The sequence below is a fragment of the Squalius cephalus genome (genome assembly GCF_949319135.1).
Source record: "Squalius cephalus genome assembly, chromosome: 25".
Classification (NCBI taxonomy): Eukaryota; Metazoa; Chordata; class Actinopteri; order Cypriniformes; family Leuciscidae; genus Squalius; species Squalius cephalus.
The window spans coordinates 23,358,198-23,383,102 of record NC_137146.1 but is presented as its reverse complement, the minus strand read 5'-3'; the positions used below and the strand labels follow the sequence as shown (position 1 = coordinate 23,383,102).

Below are 24,905 nucleotides of genomic sequence, written 5' to 3'. Positions count from 1 at the left end.
GACCAAAAAAAAAACCACATTTTAAATAGATTTGGGTTTTAGTTAAAACTGGATTTGGGACACACTAATCAGATATGCAATATAGTATAGATAGTATGTGACTGGAGCCGCATCCCAATTTACATACTAATAATAATCATTAATGGTATACTTTTAGGTTCAAATATTTAAAACTGCTCTCTAATTCCTCACACCATTTTTTTTCTGCAACAAAAATGGCAAATCATCACAAGGGCGAATCATTGTAGCGCAAGGGGTTGTGGATGAAATCATCCTAGACACTTTATGAAATTAACCCAGAATGATTTGAAATGCACTAACCCTACATACTATTTACTACCCATGATGACTGTGTAAAAAAACTAGTCAAATGTGGTTTGCTGGTTTAAGTTGGATAAGCTGGTATGAATAAGCTGGTGAAAGGTGCCCTTAAACCCTCTAAAACTATTAAGTCAGCTAAGAGCAACAAACCACCTTAGGCTTGTTTATGGAGATTTTTTTTCAGAAGGGATTTTGCCAATAGGGATTTACCAAGGGTTTTTTATGGCTCTTCAGAATTACATAAACACACAACACCCATGACTGATTATATAACTGTGCTCAGGCTCAGATCAAGAGGTTGTGTTGTACAGCATGAAAGGTCAGCCTTGAAAAACTGGAATGCATGTTAATTCTTACCACTCTCTAGCACTGCCATGTTGGAAATGTTGCTTTTGTCCGTCTGATGTTCAGAAGCCACTGATGTGAACTCGACATCACCTGCATTTAGGATCCCAGCTAAGACGCTGTAAACGCTCCCGAGCTCCTGATGAAATTATGACATACAAATGCACCACCGTTGGTCATATTAATGGAGAAATAATATGTATTCAATTATAAGTACCACTGAAGAGATGTCATACATAACTTGATTTATTACTAATAACATCAGCGTTTAAGCATCCCGACCCAGAGGAATAAATATGCTGCATATTTCTGCAAATGTAGCATAGCAGATAATATCAAGTGGCACATTGTCATGTCTGTTTATTTGATTATGTGGATCCCTTATGAATACCATGTTCAGTAATGTCACAGCAGTCACAGTCATGTCAGTCAATGGCCTCTGATTACTTCTATCTCCCTTGAGAAATGGAAATCTAAACTGACATTACAGAGATAGAATAAGTTTCCAATAGAAAGCATTCACGTTTGTATCCCTCAGATGTTGGCCTGGTGGTAAGTTCAGTGGTATATTCAGATTTAATATATTTAAAATGTATTCTAATATTCTGTTTCCAGGGTGACAGCAACTTCTCGGATTGCTTACCAAGATTATGGACTTTGTAGTTCTTCACAAGAATTCGGCTATTTAAATCATTTCTTATTTGTAGCTTCTAAAATATACTTTCGCGTAACCTCATGTGGTTGCATTTCTCTATGAAGAACATTAATTGGGTTTTTACTTTCAAAACCCAACTGTTGCTCTCTGTTGTGACAGTTTCATGATCTTGGGATATCTTATTTCACTGATAAGCTTGGATGTGGCCTTCCAGATAAAACATGCTCTGGTAATGTATTCCAGCATGCATCATTGATTCGCCTGATGGTAATTGTGAAGACTGATGGCATTAGAGCACTGGGTCACAACTTCTACATAACCCTCCGCATAGGCCATCAACAATGTTTAGAGCACTGGACCTGAATTGACAGACAGGCTGTTCTCACGCTCATTGCACATCAGCGTTCCTCCTACCTACAGTTGTAATCAAAATTATTCAACCCCCATTGCGAATCAGGCTTATTGGCAAAATTTACAGACCTTGAGCTGTTTGCAATGAACAAATCAAACAAAAGTAATTGGAATAGCTCAACACAACAAACGTTTCAAGTGGTTTCCCCAAATTCAACTGAAAATGCAACTTTTAATGACTTCTTCAGTCTCAAAATTATTCAACCCCTTCAAGGCAAGCATCTTTAGCACTTAGTAGAACACCCTTTTGCTGTTATGACCTGCTGTATACGAGATGTATAACCGGACACCAGCTTCTGGCAGCGTTTCTGAGGAATCTAAGCCCATTCCTCATGAGCAACAGCCTCCAGTTCCGTAATATTCTCCAATGGTCCAATGGCTCCAGGTCCAATGATCCAATGATGCATTTCATCGCTCCACAGAACAGAATCCCGAAACGTCTGTGGCTTATTTATACGATTTTGATCAAATTGGAGCCAACTTTTCTTGTGCTTTTGGGTCAGTAGTGGTGTATATCTTGGAGTTCTGGCATGGAAACCAACTGTGTTTAGTATGTGTCTTACTGTGCAAGCTGACACCTCAGTGCCTGTTGCCATCAAGTCTTGCTGCAGGTCTTTTTCAGTCACTCAAGGTTTTTTTTTAACCTGCCTTCTCAGAAATCTGGTTGCAGCCGTTGATAGCTTTCTTTTTTCTGCCTCGTCCAAATAGCGTTACCACTGTCCCTTTAACTTTGAACTTGCAAACTATGCTTCCAACAGTGTATCTAGGAACATTTAGTGCCTTCGCTATCTTTTTGTATCCTGTTCCTGTTTGTGAAGGGCGATGATATCTTCTGTTAACTTCTTTTGACTTGACCATATTTCTATCATGCAGGCAAACATGACACTCAACAAACCTAGCCAGTTCATATATTTCATGTGTTCTAGCTCAAGAACACCTGGTGCATCTAATGAAGCCCTTGATTAGTTGCACCAGGTGTGCTTGAGACAACACCTGTTTTGTCAGATTTGTGCTGTTGTGAGGAATTCTATAGGGTATATGTCGAACGTCGCATGACGAAACCGGAAACCTGGTCTCATCGCATCCGCTTGTCATAGAAAGTGTTAACAGCCGTATGAACTGACGCCGATATCTATGGAATTTTAAGGTAATCAGCTAACCTACCTATCTCACTTTGTTATTGGCGTTTTATTCTATTTAAATATCTAAACGTTAGTGTGAAGATTTTTTTTTTTTTTTACTTTTAAATATCGATCTCCACATGCGAGGGACATTGGTTATGATCATCTTTGCTCGCTCCTTTTAAGTTATCTTGAGTAAAACAGTAAAAAAATGCAAGAAGCACATACAAAAGACCTGAACCGGAAGCGATGCGTTCTGTTTTCCGGTTTCGTAATGCGACGTTCGACATATACCCTATTCAGGGGGTTGAATAATTTTGAGACTGCAGAAGTCATTTAAAGTTGCATTTTCAGTTGAATTTGGGGAAACCACTTTGTTGTGTTGAGCTATTTCAGTTACTTTTGTTTGATTTGTTCATTGCAAACAGCTAAAAGTCTGTAAATTTTGCCAACAAACCTGATTTGCAATGGAGGTTGAATAATTTTGATTACAACTGTATCACCCTTCATTATTTAGTAACTATAAGGGCCTTTTAGCCCCTTCTCCAAAAGAAACAACTTTTGCATTTTAGTGTAACGACAGTCAGTGCGATCGCCTACAATTGGCAAAAAAAACCCCAAAAAACGAAATCAATGTTCTAAATGACACGTATTATTGAAATGCTGACTCTACTTGAAAGAAAGTACAAAAATAAAAGTTCTTTGCAGCAAAGAACACTTATTAAAAATGTCACTATATACTAGAATTCTTGTGTACCTCTAGGGTGAAACCGATGACTTTGAAGCACTGCTCCACAGTCTCAAACTGCTCCTTATAGAAGGAATTGCCCACAATGTCAGGCACTAATTTAACATTCTCATTGTGGAGATACCTGGAATTGAGAAAAACAAAGAGTACAAAACAGAAAAAAGGATGTCAGATGAGGATAGAGATAAAAGCAGCAGGCTGTTATCAGGTGTTCAAGAACTTACTTTGGAGTTTTGCTGTCTGACAGCTTGTAGTGGCCGAGTTTCTTCCTCTCTGCCAGACCAGAATAGATATAGTAGAAGATGTGAAAGTTACGCTCCCCCCTGATGAAAAGAATGCTTGGTTATAGAATGGATTTTTATGGAGCCCCTAAAGGGACGTGGTAGTGAAAAAGAAAGTAGATGGGAAGAAAAATAATAAGTCAATATTTTTGCGTTCTCTCGAGAAACTTTGCGTTCACTCGCAAAACCTTTTAAACTCTTTGCGAGCAAACACAAAGTTTCTTGGCGGAACACTAAAGTTTTTGCGAGGGAATGCAAAGTTTCTCGGGGGAAGAGAGAACGCAAAAACATTGACAAATATGTTTTCCTCCATCTATTTTTTTTTTTCCTTCACCATGTCCCTTTAGGGGCTCTGTAGACTTTAGCATCTCAGCAATTGAGTGAAATTGCTGGTGGTAAATGATGGTAAGTGAACACATGGAATGTTTTACATATATTGTAGTCTTCTGGATTAATGAAGCTCAACCATCCAACATTCATACTTTTTACAACATTTATTGTAAGAAAAAAAAAATCAAACAAATGTTTTCCTTTAAAATCAACATTAAATCAAATTTGTTTTTTTTATTGTTTTTTTTTCAACGGAATATTGCATTATTTATTATAAATTATTTATTATAAATTATTTATCCGTGCACATCATTATTTTCTTTTCTTTTTTGAATTGATGTGCCCTCATAATCTTAAAGTAACTTCCCCTCCCTCTTGCAGCGACATCTCATCTCTTCTCTGATGACGTGTTTACTAGCGTGAGGGCGGGACAACCTGTCACTCACATGAGATCATAGTAATAGCAAACCACAACCATCAAACCAATTCCCGATGGACAAAAATCAAGTCCTGCCCAACATTTTTATTGTTCAAGAGGCTGTTTTACTCTGATATATGTCACAACAGGGAAGAAAAGACTAGCCTATCACAACCTCCAACTTTAATGTATGGGAAATATAAGGTCATATAATTTGTTGAAAACAATGAAGGCTTAATGGTTGTCTTTTTTCTTTTTAAACAAATGATGTACCATATTCATTGAAAATGCTAACTGATAAAACAGGATAACTATTAAACAAAAAATGTGTTCAGTCATTTTGATCAATCCAATGATTTAATATTTAATTTAGTATGCATGCTGAATTTGTTCAAGGTCAAGGTCACATGCGACGAGAGGACTCTTACACAGCCTGGTGTACGACCCGAGACTTCTCCAGGAGGTAATCTGAGATCTGAGCTCCCACCACCGTGCCTCCACAGGTGAACTTCATCTCCAGATACTTCCCAAAGCGACTGGAGTTATCATTGATCACAGTGCAGGCATTCCCAAAGGCTTCCACCAGACTATTGACCAACAAAATCTTCTCCTGGAGGGTCCGGTTGTTGGCCTGAAAAAAAAAAAAAAAAAATACAAAAAGAACTGGTCAACTACTTCCCAATAAATGAGCATAACATTTATTTGAGTTGAAAGAATTGTATTTTTTGAGAAGAAAGAAAGCAAGAAGTTATATGAGACAATGCATGACAACAACTTGACATAATACAACAGTGAGAAGATGAAGCCACTCTCCAAACCTTTCCGAGGACGGTGAGCTGTTGGACTAACAGGTGGGCGCTCTCTGTTTTCCCAGAGCCACTCTCTCCGCTGATGACAATGCACTGCACACAGAGATGAGCACGGTTCAGACCACGACTGAGACACTCCAGCAGCTCATAGAGGAACATACTCTACCTGATCAGCATTATAGGACACCATGGATTGATATGCGATGTCTGCGACTGCATATATATGAGGAGGGTTGGACGTTCTTTTGGCTCCAACGTAAATCTTAGAATGCTGCCAGAGAAACAAAGTATTCAACAAGGGTATTCCAGATGCACCTAGCATTGCTAGACGGTTGTTTTGATGTTCAAAGTGTTTTTAGCATATTGCTGCTATTGCTAAGCTGTTATGAATGGTTGCTGAGGCGTTGCTATGCATTAGCTAGGGTGTTTAATGGGTTGTCAGGGCAGTGCTAAATGGTTGCTACAGTGTTGGTTGTTGTCAGTATGTTGTAATAAGCTTGCTAGATTAATGCAAGTTTATGGCAATTTATTTGATCATCCGCGCGGTCAAAATCATTAGTCTGATTGCATTCAAATCAAAAACCAAACATCTCTAATGAATTAAGTATGATGAAAACCCTTGTGAAAAAGAAGTGAGCTTATTTGTATTGAATGTGCATTCATAGTGTAATTCTAATCTGAAAAGTTTATTTTTAAAAAATCTGTACTTACAGATAATACAGTAATGAAATAAAGTGCCATTTAAGTGTACTTAAAGAGAGTACACTTTCATGACTGTTTCTTAACAGGCTTAAGTAACACTAAAAAAGTTTGTAATAATGTAAAATTAAAAGTTTTACATTATAAATCATTGTTTTAATAATGTTTTGTCATGCTTTGAAGAAGTACACCTACTTTGATGTGCTGACTAACATACTAATTGATTATAATTTGTAACTATTGTGTGTTTAAGTTTTTTGTGTTTAGTGTTTTAGTAAGTTTTCATATTACAAGATTTGGTTACACTTTATTTTAAGGTGTCATTGTTACAGTGTAATTATATATTTAAGTATTGAGTAATATTAATTAACTACATGTACTTACTCTAGGGTTAGGGTAGGATTAGGGTTTGGTTGAGGGTTAGTTGCATGTAATTATGCATCATTTACTGTTATTACTATGGTAAGTACATGTAACATATGTAACAAAGACACTGTAAAATAAAGTGTTACCCAAGATTTCATTACAATATTCGTGTCCCAAAGATGAACGAAAGTCTTACGAGTGAAATATCCCTTATTTTAAATGTACAAATTGCAACTTCATCAGATCAAATGTGTAATTACAAACATATTTAAATACATGACAAAAGTTAAAATAGAAATGTCATTAAAAGTATATTTTAGTTCATCATAAATGCTTTTCAGTCCATTTGGCAGTACACAAACCATATTTCAAAGACAATAGAATTATGGGTAACACTTTACAATAAGGTTTCATTAGTTAACATGAACTAATAATTAACTGTTCTTCTACATTTATTAATCTTTGTTAATGTTAATTTTGATTTAGTAATACATTATTAAAATCAAAAGTTGTATTCGTTAACATTAGTTAATGCACTGTGAACTAACAAGAACAATGAACAGCTGTATTTTTATTAACTAACATTAACAAAGATTAATAAACACAGTAACAAATTTATTTCTCATTGTAAGTTCATATTAGTTAAAACATTAACTAATGTTAACAAATGAACTTAATGTTACCGAATTATGAAATTACACATAAAGATACATAGATACACATCTACTGTTCTAATGTTCAGCTAATTGCATAAAAAAATTCAAATACATTTTCATTTAATTGCAATAAACATGTAATTAGCTGTAAAAATAATAATAATAATTCACAACTTTATACTTTAAAAGTATATTATTTCCGTAATAAGTACTCTTTTTAAAGGTATCCTAAAGTGTACTTCTGTTTTTTTTTTTACAAGGGAATCAAGAGAGAGGAGAGCATGTGCAATGCATGAATGGAAAAGGGAAATAAAATATACACTCTTTCTGCAGAATACAATGACACAAAACTGACGGATGAGAAAGAAAGCGAGTGAGAGATTTGGCAGCAAATGGAATGTAGCCGACTATGAAATGTTGATGGCATCCATAATGAAATATTATACACGCACCTCAGGCGTATATAGCTCCGTATTCTGGAATGGATTGACCGCTATAAGGATGTCTCCAACATAGGTGTAGATCTTCTCCTTTGTGTAACGTCTCTGTAGCTGTTCGGTGATTGTGTTCTAACAGAGAAACAATTACACATCACAGATGGCCATCCCATCAAACCACTGCACACCACTGCACAACAAAATAACCACCAATACCGCACAGGAGTCTCCATTTTCATGCATGACCGAACCTAGACACAGTAAGATGATTCATTATCTAGACTACTGCATTCAGAACTCTTTACATTGTGATTACGGCACACTATGTACTTTGTTGTTGCCATATGCGCCTAATATGACCATACAAGACAGTTACACACATCACAGGTTTCCATCTGGTGATATCAGTCCAAGGACATAGGCATAATTCAAGCGCTTCCTGTCAAAACTGCTACCATAATGGATGAGAAAATATATCTAGTGTCAATGAGACCCCCTCTGAATTGATAGATCACCTTAAATGTTTTCCAATACAAACTCTGTTATTGTTCACTAATCTGTCTATTTATTCACTTGACAGTTAAAATATGAGACTGCTAGGAAGAGTTATGGTCACTTGACAGTCTCTCTGAAAAATGCTCCTGGAAAATGTAAGAAAAATGAATGGAATGAATGGGCTGTCTGACAGAGGGATGGGAAATTTCCTGTCTTTCATGAGTCGTGTATTGATGATCAAAACTAGTGTGTGTGTTCTTTGGCCTTTCTCTTGTGGGGCCTGTGTATATATATTCTTACTTCATCCAGAACCTCTAGGACTGCCAGATCTTCCACGTCATCACACGTTTGACTTTGAGACTTCATGTGGCTGCCTTTTTTGGTGTGGATACGCTCATGCCTGCAACACAGGATCAAAGTCTATGAAAAGCAACCATGGAAGTTAAAATCACATAAATTACTCATACAAATGACCTTGTTGGAATTATTGATAAAGGCATTAAAAGTTAATGATGAAATAGAAATCAATAGTTATATAAAAATTGCTTTTTTACCCAATTCATTTAAAGAGCCCCATAACTAATTTCTATCTTTATTTCAAGGTTATTCTACTATTTAGCTTTGTTTCAAAAGCTACGCAACATAATTATCACACCATATTCAATATGAGTTTGACAATGTCATTAAACAAAAATTAGATGCTGTAACAAGCATAAAAAATACACTTCTGTTCAAAGGTTTGTCAGTACAATTTCTTTTCCAAAATAAATGTATTAGCAAAGATGCATTAAATTGATAAAAATGACAGTAAAGACTTTTAAATTGTTACACAATTATATTTCAAATAAATGCTGTTCTTTTGAGCATTTTATTCATCAAAGAATCCTGAAAAAATGGTTTCCACAAAAAATATTAAGCAGCACAATGGTTTTTAGCGTTGATTATAATCAGAATTGTTTCTTGGCCAGCAAATCAGCATACTAGATTGACTTCTGAAGGATCATGTGACACTCAAGACTGGAGTAATGATGCTGAAAATTCAGCTTTCATCACAGGAATAAATTACATTTTGTTCAAATAGAAAACAGTTCTTTTAAATTGATATCAATAATCAATAATATTTCAGAATACTTTTTACTTTATTTTTGTTTAAATAAATGCAGCCAAGGTGAGTAGAAGAGACCTCTTTAAAAAAAAACATTTGCACATGTATTAATAATTATGCTGCCTTAAAATATACCTTAATGTAGACAGTAATTTCAGAATGCTTTGCGGAAAAAAAAAAAAACTTATCGAATGTGCTAACAAAGAAATGCTGACTTACCATGCTTTAAAAAAAACAACAACAAACCTAAATGGTATTATTGAATTATCTCAACTAGTTTTACCCATAAATAACATAGATGAACTAGTTTACCCAGTTTTTGTGTTTTGTATTGTTTATGCTTCCTAAAGTCCTTCCAAATCAAACACAAATGTTGTTAGCTTAGCAACATGCTAATAGCAAGCCCTTTCATGCTTCTTGTGAGTAACAAATGCTGTCTTAGAAGGAAGGTGTATGTAATGTAGTTGAAAAAAATACTGGGTAAAGCAAGTATCCAGTGTAGGCAGACCCTTAACGCTGGTCCAAACCATATATTTACACATTTAAATTTTGTGAAAACACAAGAACACAACATTGGGTACACAATGAACACTTTTGGGAAAGTAACAAGGGGAGTTGCCACAACACATGGCCAGATACAGGAAGCTGCTACTACTACATCCACAGGAAGTAGGGTTGATCTAGCCCATGTGACAGTCAATATCTCATACCTGGAATCACTGTCTCTCCTTTCTGTCATTCCAAGATGGCTTAAATGATAAAAATAAAGTTAATATCTAATGCCTGCTTCAGACTGTGCGATTTCGGCAATCCTATAAGATCATTACAAATCACTGCACGACATTGATCTAATAAACTTGGGTACAACATGCATGTAGACTGTACGATGATGACACCTACTGAACCATAGGCTACGATGACGCAAGTTAATATAGAAGAATAAATGTATTAGCATGCGCTAGTGGTAAACAAATAGAGCAAGATGAATCACACTTTTGCAATTGTGGTTTTTATGTGCGCTGAAAAAAAGAGTAAGCGAAAGAGGAGAATGTGGATGAGGTCATGGCCAGGGAAAAGAGGCCAATTTGGCATGCAAAATTTTGCAAATGGAGCTTGAGGCAAGTAGTTTTAAGTTTAATCACCATGTCGCATGATCAATATGTCATTTCATGTTGCATTTTTAATGGCTAGTCAGTAGCGTAGGTCGTAGCTGTGAGAAGATTATGCTCTATTTCGGACACTGTCAGAAAATTATCGCAGGCTATCTAAGGTCACAAGACCGGGACAATGGCTGTCTTTGAACCTCTCTCACTGTCCGACGTTGGACCACAGAAATCGCCACGATTGGTCATCTTTCGTCTAGGACAGCTCAAAATCGTACAACATGTACCGGGCATTAGAGGCATAGCAGGGGTTATGATGGGGGTCTCGGCCCTTCTAACTGGTCCAGCCACAATGGTTAAAACTGCATTCAGCAGAAATACCATATTTTCATCTACATGTTTATGTAAGTTTTAAAATGATTATAAGTCCGATGACCTCTTCCTGAGTAAGTGGGCGGTTCTTGGCCAAACGCAGCAGCTTTAGAGCCCAGACCTTGTGTCATTAAACAAGACTACTCACAGAAAGCACTAGAGCTGATATTTACGTCTTATTACCTTGTTTTCTCAATAACGCCGATTTGCTGGTTGAGGTCGATCAGCTCCATCAGCTGCATCTGCAATATCCTCTCTCGGCCCACAATCTGTTTGATGAAGACATGCTGAAGAAGGTCAAACACATTGGGCCTGAGCTCAAAATCCTTTATCAGACACCTGAAGGGGATACAATCGAAAAATGTGAGAATTTGTGCTGAAATGTCCAAGATGTCACATCAAATGGCAAATGATAAGGAAAAACACAAGCTAAAGGTTGTTGAGATTAATTCAGTTACAAACAATGTTCTGGTAAAAACAGCAGGCGGTTCATTGGAGTATGATGAAGCTTTATGAGAAGCTCTTTATGAGAGTAATTAACCTACAAAATCGGTATAGAAAAGAAAAACTAACAAAACTTTTACAACCATTAACCTTTGTAATCTATGTGCATCACTGGCAAATACAAATAGAAATGCACTTAATCTGTGTTACTCACTTGCATATAAAATCGTTAAAATCGTTTGACCAGAGCTCTGGTTGATGTAGGGTGGGTGGAGGATTTCTGTTCAGAGAAAAACAGATAAATAGGCAAAGATAAGTGTGAGATGAGAATTGAGGAGAGAACCGCTCGCAGCAAATTGATCCCATTAATTTCAAAGGTTCCTCACTTGATAAAATTATTAGATTACGGTTTAAAATTATCTGCTGTTTAGATGAATAATTTTAATGGTCCTTATAAGCATAGATAGACAATATAGCGTATACGCAAAGAAAAATGTCTATATACCAAAATGCATATCTGCGAGTTATTCAGTTATTGAGTTATTCATCAGTACCCATTTGTATCCCAAGTGTGTGGGAGAACGTGCCCTGCAGCAGGGTAAATGAACTGTGTCTTTTTTTTTTTTTTTTTTGGGCAATGACTAATGAATAACTAGTAATGTTTTGTAGTGAAGGCTCGAAGCTTTGTGTCTATACAGAAAAAAAAAACAATAAAAAAAATAAAACCTGCGAAATATTAAATGGGGAAAAAAGTGTGACAGTTATTCCCGCTCTCCATTATGTTTTTATTCAAGGCTGAGGTTGCACAAGTGAAACAGCATTTTCAGGAATTTTGTGTTCTTGTGAGAAGTTTTGTCCATGAAGGCTGCCAGAATGCTTTTCCCTGTACATGTAAATAAGTAAGGACATAAACACTTAAACGGTGTCACGGAGGATCTGACAAGCATTCCCTGCTGTGGAACAATAGAGCTAATTAGCCATCATTTGGTGTCCTGGTGAAGGGTGCTATTAACAGAGGGAGAGCAGGGTTGAGGAGGTGCACTCCAGCTCAACGGCTAGCACGACAGGAGCGCGCTCTGTGCCTCTGACAGCGATTCATTACCCTAATGGGGGGGCATACATCTCTGCTTATCTCACGCTGCACCCCACACAAACAGCTGGTGTCAATGGAAACGGCAGGAGAAACGCTTGGACTATTAAAATGCATCCTTATCGAAAACACAGCAGCATAAAACAAAAAGATTACAGATGAAAACAACATGCCATCTGCAATTTAAAGCACAATGTTAAGAGCACGGCATTCAAAAACCACAAGACAACAGCAGTAAAGTAGGCTGGGATGTGTTTTTGCTTTTGTTTTGGTTAATCACATCACCAATAAAAGCTGCAAATAATCAATGTTTAAAAAATGTGGGGTCGGTAAGATGTAATGGTTACAGTTAAAAAAAAAACTTTTCTATTTAAATATATATTCAGCTGAATTTTCAGCATCATTGCGCCCGTCTTCAGTCACATGATACTTCAGAAATCAGTCTAATATGCTGATTTAAGAAACACTTAAATCAGCTCAAAAACATTTCTTATTATCAATGTTGTGCTGCTTCATACTTTTGTGCATCTTTTCAAGATTCTTTTATGAATATAAAGTTCAAATACAGCATTTATTTGAAGCATTATAAACGCCTTCACTTACTTTTTGATCAACTTAATGCATCCTTGCTGAATAAAAGTACTAATTTCTTGATAAAAAAAACTGCCTTTAATATTTTTTTATGTTAATACACTGCAAGTGGAATATATTTAAAACGCATTTATTGAGACCCTTAGTTTTTGTTCTATTTGCACCTGTTCACGTGTGAGTGGCATATTCAGATTGAGCATGTCATTGGATGTGTTTATTTCTGGTTCATTTTGGCTTTTAAGCTCCTGTCCACTAGCTACATGTGTGTATTCCTGGTTTGCTTTGTTGGTGGCAGGGGGGCTGAACGCAGACATGTTCCATGGCTCGAGGCTTAGTCTGCTCTAATCTGGGTCACACAAACGTAACACTTAACATGCCATCAGCATGTGCCACTGGCCTAGTGCAGTTCAATGGGCACCAACCCTCAAACCCTGCAGTGCCACCGTCATACCAGATCAACTCTATGATTCGACCCAAGACAACATCATTCAACATAAGAGACATGAGCTCAAATCTGACTAATGCAAACCTGAAACATGACAGTTCTGCAATAAAATGGGGATCTAAAAAAGACACATATGGAGTGGCAAGATATAACAGAGCACTACCCAAAACAAAGACTCATTTTGATCTAATCTTTTAGATCAATTTTGGATTTAGTAACTAAAAGACACATTTTTTTTAAGAATTAGCAATACAAATTAGAAACATTCCACTATTTTTATGGTGACATAGTTACTTTGTACTTACTCAAATAAGTACCGAGTAATATTAGTTAACTACATGTACTTACTATAGAGTTAGGGTTAGGGTTTGGTTTAGTTACTAGTAATTATGCATAATTTACTGTAATTACTCCAGTAAGTACATGCAGTAATGTGTAACTACGTCACCTTAAAATAAAGTGTTACCGAAAAAAATATTAAATAGATATTAAAACATTTTTTTTAGTATAAATGAAATATATTTTATAATATCATACATTTTTATGAATATATAAATGTAATCTGAACTATAAATCTTTACTGCTCAAAATGTTGTTGTTTTTTCAAAAAAAAAACATACTTTTTTTTAGCAAAGATGCATTAAATTGATCAAATGTGACAGTAAGACAACAACAACAACAACAACAACAACAACAACAACAACAACAACAGCAACAACAACAGCAACAACAACAGCAACAACAAAATTATATTTCAAATAAATGCTATTCTTTTGATCATTGCATTCATCAAAGAATCCTAAAAAAATAAGGTATCACCATTTCCAGAAAAATATTGAGCAGCACAACTGTTTTGAACATTGATAATAATCAGAAATGTTTCTGAAGAATCATGTGACTCTGACGACTAAAGTAATGATGCTGAAAATTCAGCTTTGCATCACAGGAATACATGACATTAACATAGAAAAGATTTATGTTAAATTATTATTTTAAGTAATAAGATTTCACAAGTAGAGTTTTTTACTATATTTTTGATCAAATAAATGCCAAAAAAAGAAGAAGAGACTTCTTTCAAAAACATTTTAAAATGCTGGTTACATTTATTTTACAGTACATGTACTTACAGTGTACTTACCCAAGAATGTAGGTAATAAGGCAACTACATGGGTTAAGGGTGGGTTCAGAGTTAGTGCCTTATAAGCCAGTTATTGTAATTGCTGTAATAAGCACCTATATGTACATGCAGAACAGGACTGTAAAATAAAGTGCTAGTGTATATCCAAATACATTTCAAAATTAATCTTGAGTGAAATATTTGAGATTATAATGGTTTTGTCACATTGCATTGCTCGTAGTCAGTCTGGATGGGTGAGGGGTGTAAGGTGTGTTTTTTCTTCTAAGCAGGAAACGGGAACATTTGAGAGACCCAACAAAGACTGCCTGCAGTGTGTACATGAGCAGTCAAAAACATTACCACACCGCTCTGTGATTATACCCCCCCCCCATACACACCACTGCTCTGACAGCACAGAGCTCAATCAATAGATGCTGTATGTATGTATGTGTGTGTGTGTGTGTGTGTGTGTGTGTGTGTGTGTGTGTGTGTGTGTGTGTGTGTGTGTGTGAGAGAGAGAGAGAGAGAGAGAGAGAGAGAGAGAGAGAGAGAGAGAGAGAGAGAGAGAGAGAGGTGTATTAGAACACAAAAGTGCTGCACCATCAAGATGACACTAGTGATAACAGTTTCTGTTCTGAGCCCGAAAACAGTAAACAATCAAATTTCACCTTCAGACAAGTGGATGCACAATGGAAAGAAAAATTGCTTGGTCTCTTTCTTGTATCCACAAAGATACATGTATTTCAAGAACCTGACATACATTAAAGCTGCTATAACCTCAAAAAAAAAAAAAAAAAAAAAAAAAAAAGCCCTAAGAATGAACATATACTGATTTCTGACAGCTCCAAGGCCCAACTATACAGCAGTGTCATTCATCTCTGTGCTAAAATCACAAATTATTCCAAACACTGATACAAACGTGACTCTGTGGACTGTGAGGTTCCTTTGTGTCTGAATCTCAAAAAGTGTCATAAATGTACTGAAATGAAGGCGTGTCACCTTGGAATTTTGAAGAGAGCTCTCATTGGATGAAGTTCAGCGAGGGGCGGGTCTCCATCACCCAGCTCTATGGCAGTGATACCCAGAGACCACACGTCACAGCGCTCGTCATACGTGGAGTCGAGCTGCTGCTCACACGCGATGACCTGGTCAAACATACAAACACATTCATTACTCAACTACAAATGTTCATAACGGACCTTGACTGCTGAACACAGTAACCAGAGTGCATTACTAAATGCCACAAAAATGGTGAAGGGCATATTTTTTGTAATTTGTATATTTTACACAGTTCCGCTTTACCAATTTAAATTCCTATTTACTTGTTATAATGCATAGTATTTATTTATATTTAAAAAACAGAAATAGAAAAATATGTCAATAAAAGCCAGTTTTTCAAATGATCAAGTGATAAAATGTACGAATGGTCTCCCTTTCAATTAATCAGTTGGAATTTTGAATTGCAATTATTTTGGTGATGATTTTTAAGGTGATGTAGTTACATTGTACAAATAAGTAATGAGTAATATTAATAAACTACATGTACTTGGGTTAGGGTTTGGTTTAGGGTTCGTTACTTGTAACTATCCATAATTTACTTTTCTTACTAAAGTAAGTAACATGTAGTAATGTGTTACTACGTCCCTTAGAATAAAGTGTTAACTTTTTTAATTAAATTCCAAGACAATTTACACAGGTAAATGACATTCTGGGAAATTAAGCGTTCTTGATTATATCATTTTTTGCATATGTTAACTATATGACCTTATAATTACATAACTACATATGCTTAATAGTATATAAAATACACAGGAATATTACACACTCTAAAAGCATGTTAATTTTAAAAGATTGTTTTCATAAAAATATAGAAAATATAAATTTAAAAATAGTTGAGAGTAGGTTGAGTAGTAGGTTGAGAGAAATGAAATGGATCCAAGGCAAAATAGCTTCAAATCAAAATTTTGTTTTCTGTATAAAATGGTGAAAAATGGCGATCACACTATTTTAAGGTGCCCTTGTTGAAGTTTTAATTATACATTTATGTACTGACTGAGTAATATTAAGTAATTATATGTAGGTTTAGGGTTAGGATTAAGGTTTGGTTTAGGGTTAGTTGTACTGTAAGTAATTATGCATAATTTATAGTTATTACTATAGTAACTACATCAAACATGTATAAAAAGGACACTGTAAAATAAAGTGTTACCAAAATGGCTTATTTATCCATTAAACACATTACATGTACATCTCTTTATTGATCTATAAAATTGCACAGTATAGAAAACAAGAAACCAGAGAATGGAATGCAGGTGGTCTTACCTCAGAATTAGAAACACAAATAGTGTGTAAGGTTAATCCATGTGATTAGTCCAGAAATGAACCCAGAATGTTCACTGCAGATGTTTAGGAATCTAAAAGTGCACTAATGATAAATGTCTGTTTGTGTTTTGATTGTATTGACACCTAGAACAAATTCTAGGCACGTAAGCCTCTACCCTTGAGTCATATGGAAATTTTGTCTTTTGACACTCAAAACAACTTCAGAGCTATAGTCCTTTTCCCCTCTCTCATATGGAAATCTTATGGAAAAAAACGAAGCTAACAAAAACATTTGCAGTCCACAAAGTCACCTCCATGCTTTGCAAACGACTTGCCAATGGGTCTCACCTCTGGAGCCATCCAGAAGGGTGTACCGACAGAAGTGTTCCTCCTCAGCCGGGTGTTTGTAAGCTGGGCAGATACTCCTAATGAAAGGAAGAAACACAAAACAAACAAAGTTTTATGTAAGGTTATTCAAAAAGATTTTATGGATGACTGCTGGTTAAGTGTCTTTAGATCGTCTGCAAGCACATAATGGACAGACAATGAACTGGCTTTTAGCCAAGTGCCAATGGAAACAATTTGAATACAGATCAAACAAGGTTACAAACAAAATAGAATTTGTAATCTTGGTCTGCGGTGATCATGGTAACCTAACACTAATCCTCACTGAAACAGAAGTCATTATATCACTGTAACAGCAGCATGGGCATTATGCTATAAGTCATATGAAGTTTTAAAGACATGATGGAGAGTAAAGGAAGACAGAATTATAATTTTTGGGTGAACTATGCATTTAAACTAGAGAAATTTAGATAAGAAGCTAAATAGAGTGGTGCAGGTATTACGTCAAAACCCAGAAGACTAATTCGCCACTGGTTGCCTCGAGATTTTCCTATGAGGTTTTATAATGGGGTTTTTCAACTTATGAGTAAAATAAGGTCAGTGGAAAACAACTGTCATGTGCATGTTGTTTTGGTTTAGTTCTAGTTCCTGTACCCGTTTCCTTTGTTACCATTTGTCACGTCACTAGTTTTCTTGGTTACTGATTGAGTTACGCACCTGTTTTAGTTTCTATTGATTAGCCTCCCTAGTGTATTTAAGCCTTCAGTTCTTTGTTCGGTGTTAATTGTCGTCTTAGTGATTGTGATTGTGTTATGTATTCCCCAGAGATCTCCTGAGTGGTCCTTGTTTATTTAATTAAAGACTGTTATTGTTTCTCTACTCCTTCTTCGTGCTCTTTATTACAACTTAACGTTTTGCTCTACAACGTAAATTACACACACCCATATCGAAAACACAATTTTTTTTAAACTGTTATTCTCTTTTTCCTTTTTTTTAAAGTATGTTTCTAATAAGTGACTAGATAAGAACATTTGGGGTGTGAGTGTGTCCAGTTTACGATATAAAACAAAATGTCGAAATTTTGTCAAATTATGTTTACAAGAGGCCGTATTTTACTCATAAATTGAAAAACCCCATTATAAAACCCCTAGCAAAATCTCAATGGAACCAGAGGCGAATTAGTCTTCCAGCTTTTGACGTCATCCCTGCACAACTCGATTGTGTAAAATAATAATTTTTGTTTTCACTTTTTGACTTTTTTTAACTAGACTGGAAAGGAAAGGAATGGAAAGGAAACAATGGTGGTTGTGGAAAGGCAAAACAAAGAGATTGGTTATTGTTAGGTAGGTTTACATTTACATTTAGTCATTTAGCAGACGCCTTTGTCCAAAGCGACTTACAAATGAGGACTAAATTAAGCGAGTCATTGTGAAGAGGCAAAAACAACGCAAGAAGTGCTCAAAATACTAAGTTCAGGCATTGCTCAGAGTAGCATAAGCCAGACAAGGGAGGATTAAAGGAAATCATTTTTTATGAGGTTAAGTGCTCACGGAAGAGATGAGTTTTCAGTTGTCTTTTGAATGTTGTCAGCGACTCTGCATTCCGGATGAGGGTGGGGAGATCATTCCACCAGGATGGAACCGTGAATGAGCTGAGCCTGTGGTAGATCTGTAAGCAAGCGTCAATGCCTTGAACTTGATGCGAGCAGCGAGTGGTAGCTAGTGCAGAGAGATGAACAGAGGAGTGAAGTGGGCCCTTTTGGGCTCGTTGAAGACAAGACGAGCTGCAGCATTCTGAATCATTTGTAGAGGTTTAGTTGCACATGATGGAAGTCCAGCCAGAAGAGCATTGCAGTAATCAAGCCTAGATATGACCAGGGCCTGGACGAGAAGTTGTGTTGCATGCTCAGTTAGGAAAGGCCTGATCTTCAGATGTTGTGCAGTGCAAACCTGCATGGCCGAGCTGTCTTTTTAAGTTCAGCTGGTCATCAAATATTACTCCAAGATTTCTGACCGACCTTGATGGGGTGATTGATGATGAATCTAGCTGGATGGTGAAGTCATGCTGTAGAGACGGATTGGCATGGAGACAGAGAAGCTCAGTCTAACAGTTCGACTGCGGGGGGAAGGAGGGGGCTCTGAAGGTGGATGAAGAGCTGAAGAAGATCTGGAAACAGGCAGAGATGTCAGTCGAAGAGACCAGGTGGAGTGGATGGTGGAAGAATCCATGAATGAGTAGACAGCCGACGAGAGCCCAGAGCACAGCGGGAGGTGGCCAGGACTAGGGTGCACCACAGCAGAACTGATGGAGGGACGAGCCAAGGGGAACTCCGATGGACTGAGAGACCCAGCGGCATCGATGGAAGCGGGGGCCTAGGCGGAGTCCCGGCGACGAGGGGTCCAGGTGGAGCCTGGGGGCCGGTGGACCGAGGCGACTCCGGTGTGAGCGAGTACCCCGGTGAAGCCTGAGGGATGGAGAAGTCCGACGGAGCCGTATAGGGGTGGCATTTGCTGGGTTTCTTGGCCATCGGTAGGCTCTTGCTCCACCTCCACAGTGGGTGTGGGTGCTGGGTCTGGCTCTGGGGTGGTGATGGATGGTAAGTGGGGCTGGTGGTGGGATCCTCATCTACCTCACCCACTGTAAAAGAAGATCCTTCCACCCATAAGGCAAAGTTGATGTACTCAACCAGTGTCCAGCAAGAGTTTTCTCTCTGCATCACCATCCGGCTTTCGCCATTGAGTCCGACCCAGAACCCCCCGATGAGGGTGATGTTGCTGAAGGTGGCACAATGGAAGATACTCAGAAACACCTCCACATACTCCTCCATGTCTCTACCGTTTTTATTTTGAAAAAAACTTTGTAGCTCCATCAGGGCTATATAGAGCCAATCTCCATTCTTGTGTGGTCTGGCATTCACATACTTGTGACATACTTACCTAAAATGAACACTATTCTTTTCCTTCAGTAAATGCAAATCTAATGTCACGTGTTCTGAGCACAAACTTCAGAAAATTTTCCCTGGGAAACAAGATATTACGAATTGGATTTATGCTGTGAAGAACCATGAAACATAGCCAAATTCAATTGAAATCTGTTAATCACAAAGAATCTGAAATGTCTAGATTAGAGCAGATTAAACATCTTGTGCTGCTAAAATTAACTATGTACACATGAATCATTTAGGATCTTTTTAAATAGCATGAATCACCAGCATTAAGTAAACATCCCATTGTTGGCGGTATCAAAAAGGATTCCTTGCATTCACAAGACCCACGAACATATTAAATCCCCACAACACCAGAAACAAATACAAAAACATGGATTCATATATGCTGTGGGCTGAAAATGGACAGCAGACAATAGATGTACTGAAGAACAACAGACAAAAACACACACACACCCCCCACTAAACAGTCTCCTGCGGCTGTTCCCTTTCTGCTACATTAGATCTGCATGGGGCCCCGGGGCCGGTCTTAATAATCATCAGAGATAACACTGCCAATTAGAATATTCATGACAAAGCCACCAAAGCGCCCTCCTCCATTCCCCCCTTCCTCTCGCTCATTTTGTCTAATAATGCAGCTTTTTTCGTTCAGATGAGTCAGTGTGGGGGCTTTATCTGCTCAGCATAGCGTAAGCCCCTTCACACGGATAACGCATTAGCCCTGCGTGACTCTGAGCGTGCTCTGAGACGTGGGCATGTGGAACCCCTGCATACAGTCGCGGTCCGACAGCCACCCACTCGCCGTGGCTCCGTTTCTGACAGTGGGAGACAGATATCGCCCCCAGCCACATCTCTGGCCAAGCACTCAACGAATGCACTCTTTTTGGAAAAATTAGGTTGACGATAAACTCAGCTACGAGAGAGTGGTTTTGAGAAGAAAGAGAATGTAACTAAGTCAAATATCCTGTTTTCACAATAGGTTATACAGATTTTATAGTCTACTATAACATGGATAGTTGCAACATACAGATTATATAGTCTATTATAACATGGTTGCAATAGTTACAATCCTAAATACTGGTCAATATTGTGTTCTAACCGAGTTAAAAATAGCGATTGTAGGATTTACTCTGTAATATTTTAGCTAGTAAATTTCACAAATAATTATAAAGACACGGCAAGTGATGTACTGAATTATAATTGTGAAATTTTGTAATAATCTTTGTTTCATTTGCACCACAAAAATTAAAGTCGACATGAAATGAAAATTTACCCTAGCTATTTTATAAATGTACGTTATCGATTTTATTGTGAACAATTCATATATGCATGTGTTACATTTTTGCAAAAACAAATTGACTTTCCTAATGTTTAATCAAAATGTCATAACTCGATCTTCCGGGTGAAAACTACTTCCCTCCATTGGTACTGAACTTCTCCAATTATTTAGGGTGTATTCACACCAGGAAAGTCCGATAGTTCACTTGCTTTGGTCCGGACCAAATAGGATGTTGATTTGTTTTGTTTGGTACGGTTCGCTTTCACACTGCTCTTTTTGCAAGTGAACCAAAATGTGTAAACAAAACCACACGTGTGCTAAGGTCGTCCATTCATTGGACAGGAATTCTCAAGCAGGGAAAAGCAGGAAGTGCACAAACAGGCTCAGCATGGAGATATTTCGTAATGTAATATTTGTTATTTTACTGATTTGATGTTATTCTCTACAAACGCAATATGAAGAAACTATAGCCTATGGTATAGATAAAAGCCCCCCCGCACCGACAATTGATTGCTTGGGTCCTTACATGCGAAGCGCATGTAAGGACCCAAGCAATCAATTGTCGGTGCGGCACACTAGCTGGCACACACACGCAAGGTCTCTCGCTCCCTCTCTCTCTGCCGTGCGCGCACTCTGGCTCGCTCGCTCGCTTTAGACACCATTATGCCAAAATGTCCGTTTTGTTAAGTATCCTCATAAGAGCAGTCAAATAAAAAGACGCAGTTTTCTGCAGTTGGGTCGGTTCATGTTCACACCGTAAACGAACCGTACCAGAGTTCGTTTGGAACCGTACCGAGACCACCTCTTCAGCTGGGTCTCGGTTCGATTGTTTGATCCGCACCCGAGTTCGATTGCTGTATTCACACCTGCCCAAAAGGTCCGCACCAAGGGGGGAAACGAACTAGAGTTCGATTCAATCGAACCAAACGAGGCAGGTGTGAATACACCCTTAGTCAACTTAAAGGTAGGGTAGGTTGTTTCAGAGAGGCTAGCAATAGCATTTGAATACATAACATCCCACATTCCCTTCAGAGCGTCTCCAAAGCCACGCCTCCTCCAAAACACATGAACGCACAGCAGAGTCTGCAAAGCATCACGAGAGAAGGAGTTAAATGACCTCATGTCTCAAAGCACATAACTTTACATTAATAATGAATGTAAACAACTTAGAGAGCTTTGACTTGTACCACCTGAATGCTGCAGATTCATTTTACAGTTGATAGTGTTGACAATGCCAAGGAAATGCATGATTCTGAGGATGTGAACTAGCCTGGGTGCCAGCCCGAACCCCGCCCACAATATTTTTTGGTCGGGAAGTTCGGTCTGGACTCGCTCCGTTGAGGAGCTATTATGCCCGAACAAAAATTGTTCGGACCAATCACAATGTCAGGGCGGGCTTTATACGATGATTGACAGATGAGCAACGGTAACGTAATCACCCACGTCACCAAAGAGCGCTTGATTTGAATTAGTTTACAACAAAGACGAGGGCAGCTGGAGAATTGAGATTTCACGAGTTCACATTTACAAATAAGTCAGATAGAATAAATGCGTATATAAGATTTCACGAGTTCACACAAATAAGTCAGATAGACTAAATGCGTATATGACGTGCTGTCCGAGGAGAGGGCTGTGGGCTCGGTAGCCATACTCCCCCGTGTTCCTGGTTGTGAGAGAACAAGACAAGAGTGAGGATTCGGGGTGGTGGAGGGATGCTGAAAAACTGTCAAGGAGTGTTAGGTAAGTTGACAGAGTGAATATGCTTCCTCATGCTGATATAGGGTAACGTTAGACATGGTATTGTTTGATGACAAGTTGATATTGGATTGATTATTTGTACGTGCTCCTCCCGAACTTTGTTTATGAAACATCATGTGTAGATTCCGCCATCGCGTCTGTTATAGAAGATATCCACAGCGCATTCATTTTAAAAGAGGAACAGAGAGCCGCGACATTTTGTTGGTTGAAAATATGAATGAAGAACATGCGTCATTTACTCCGTTGCTCTGATTGGTTGTAGGTCTATCCAATTGAGTGCAGAGTTTTTTTTTTTCCTGGTTCGGTTGAGACACGCCCCATAATCAAATCTCTATGGAGCGGTATCAGACTCACATTCTGACTAGAATATGAGTATGACGAAGTCAGGCTAGATGTGAACAGCTCAGAGTAGAACATCACAGGTTGCCATCTCTTAATTACGGTAATTATGACACGTGAACGCAGCATAAGTTATTTTCTTTTTCTTTTTCGTTGACTTCAATGCAATGATTGCACAAACATTTTTTGGTCCTGAGATTTCCACAGAAGATATATGTACTTATGTACTAATATATATATATATTTTTAGACCACTTCGATTATTGATTGATATTAGGATGTGAAGAGAGTTTCAAACAGTATAACAAAAAGAGTTTATGAAAAACATTGCCTGCCCTACCTTTAAACCCGGCCTTTTACTCACAATCGACTGCAAACTCTCATTCAAAACCACCTCCATTCTATGAACAACCAATGGATAGAACCAAGTCCCGCCCTACTTTTTTTTTTTTCAATAATTCGATTTACTTGAATGTTGTAATATGGAAGAAAAAAATTGGTCACTACTTGTTTCTCATTGTGACTTTAATGATCTTTTATCTCTCCTTTTCTGTAAAAAAAAATCCTAAAAATCTGGTTGCAATGTAAGTGAATGGGGCTCATTTGTAAGCGTTAAAACGCTCACCGTTTTAATAGTATAGCCACAAGAAACAAATCAATAGTGATTTTAGTGTGAAAAAAACAAGGCCCTCAAGGATGTTCTGTATTATGAATATAGTCATAGCTGAAGTGGTTTACACTGCATGTTGAGCCTAGCAACATTACGTGACTATATTCAAAACATAACACCACCTCTCGTACCTTTTTGCTGAATTAGCCATATTGAAAGGCTTTTTCACCCTTTGATAACATAAGCTAACAAGCTAGATGCTGACAACATAATAAATGGAAGTAAATAAATCTGAAATAAATCTGGTAAATGGAAGATTGTGTATTTTTATATCATATTTTAAGATATAATTGGTATAAAAAAGATGGCATTCATTCGTTTATGTTTATGAGTCTTGTTAGCTAGCTTAGCACAAAGTGTGATTGATCTACTCCATATGAGTGCAGCGTCCTTCAAGCCCTGTCTGAAATGAGTGTAGACGATTTGGTTATTAAGCTTAAATAAATAATACACAAATTGTGAATGATTTAATAATAATAATAATTTGTTACATTTATATAGCGCATTTTCTGGGTACTCAAAGCGCTTTACATGGAAGGGGGAATCTCCTCAAACACCACCAATGTGCAGCATCCACCTGGATGATGTGACGGCAGCCATATTGCGCCAGAACGCCCACCACACACAAGCTTATTGGTACAGAGGAGTGGTGATGAAGCCAATCAGTATATGGGGATGATTAGGAGGCCATGATGGACAGAGGCCAATGGGCAAATTTGGCCAGGATGCCGGGGTTAAACCCCTACTCTTTTTTTCCGAAGGACATCCTGGGATTTTTAATGACCACAGAGAGTCAGGACCTCGGTTTAACGTCTCACCCGAAGGACGGTGCTTTTTGACAGTACAGTGTCCCCATCACCATACTGGGGCGTTAGGACCCACACACACC

At 37.6% G+C, this 24,905-nt stretch overlaps 1 protein-coding gene across 1 annotated transcript in view; it reads right to left on the bottom strand.

Moving 5' to 3' along the window:
• The window catches only part of myo3a (myosin IIIA), a 77,966-nt gene that overhangs the window by 28,582 nt on the left and 24,479 nt on the right, over positions 1-24,905 (bottom strand). Inside the window, exons 6-18 of the mRNA XM_079863830.1 lie at positions 17,030-17,106; positions 15,359-15,504; positions 11,331-11,396; positions 10,856-11,011; positions 9,908-9,946; positions 8,393-8,492; positions 7,613-7,729; positions 5,606-5,710; positions 5,449-5,532; positions 5,059-5,261; positions 3,826-3,924; positions 3,611-3,725; positions 679-805 (exon numbers count right to left, since the gene is read on the bottom strand). Coding sequence (XP_079719956.1) covers positions 679-805; positions 3,611-3,725; positions 3,826-3,924; positions 5,059-5,261; positions 5,449-5,532; positions 5,606-5,710; positions 7,613-7,729; positions 8,393-8,492; positions 9,908-9,946; positions 10,856-11,011; positions 11,331-11,396; positions 15,359-15,504; positions 17,030-17,106 — 1,434 coding nt within the window. The remainder of the gene's footprint in view (positions 1-678; positions 806-3,610; positions 3,726-3,825; positions 3,925-5,058; positions 5,262-5,448; positions 5,533-5,605; positions 5,711-7,612; positions 7,730-8,392; positions 8,493-9,907; positions 9,947-10,855; positions 11,012-11,330; positions 11,397-15,358; positions 15,505-17,029; positions 17,107-24,905) is intronic.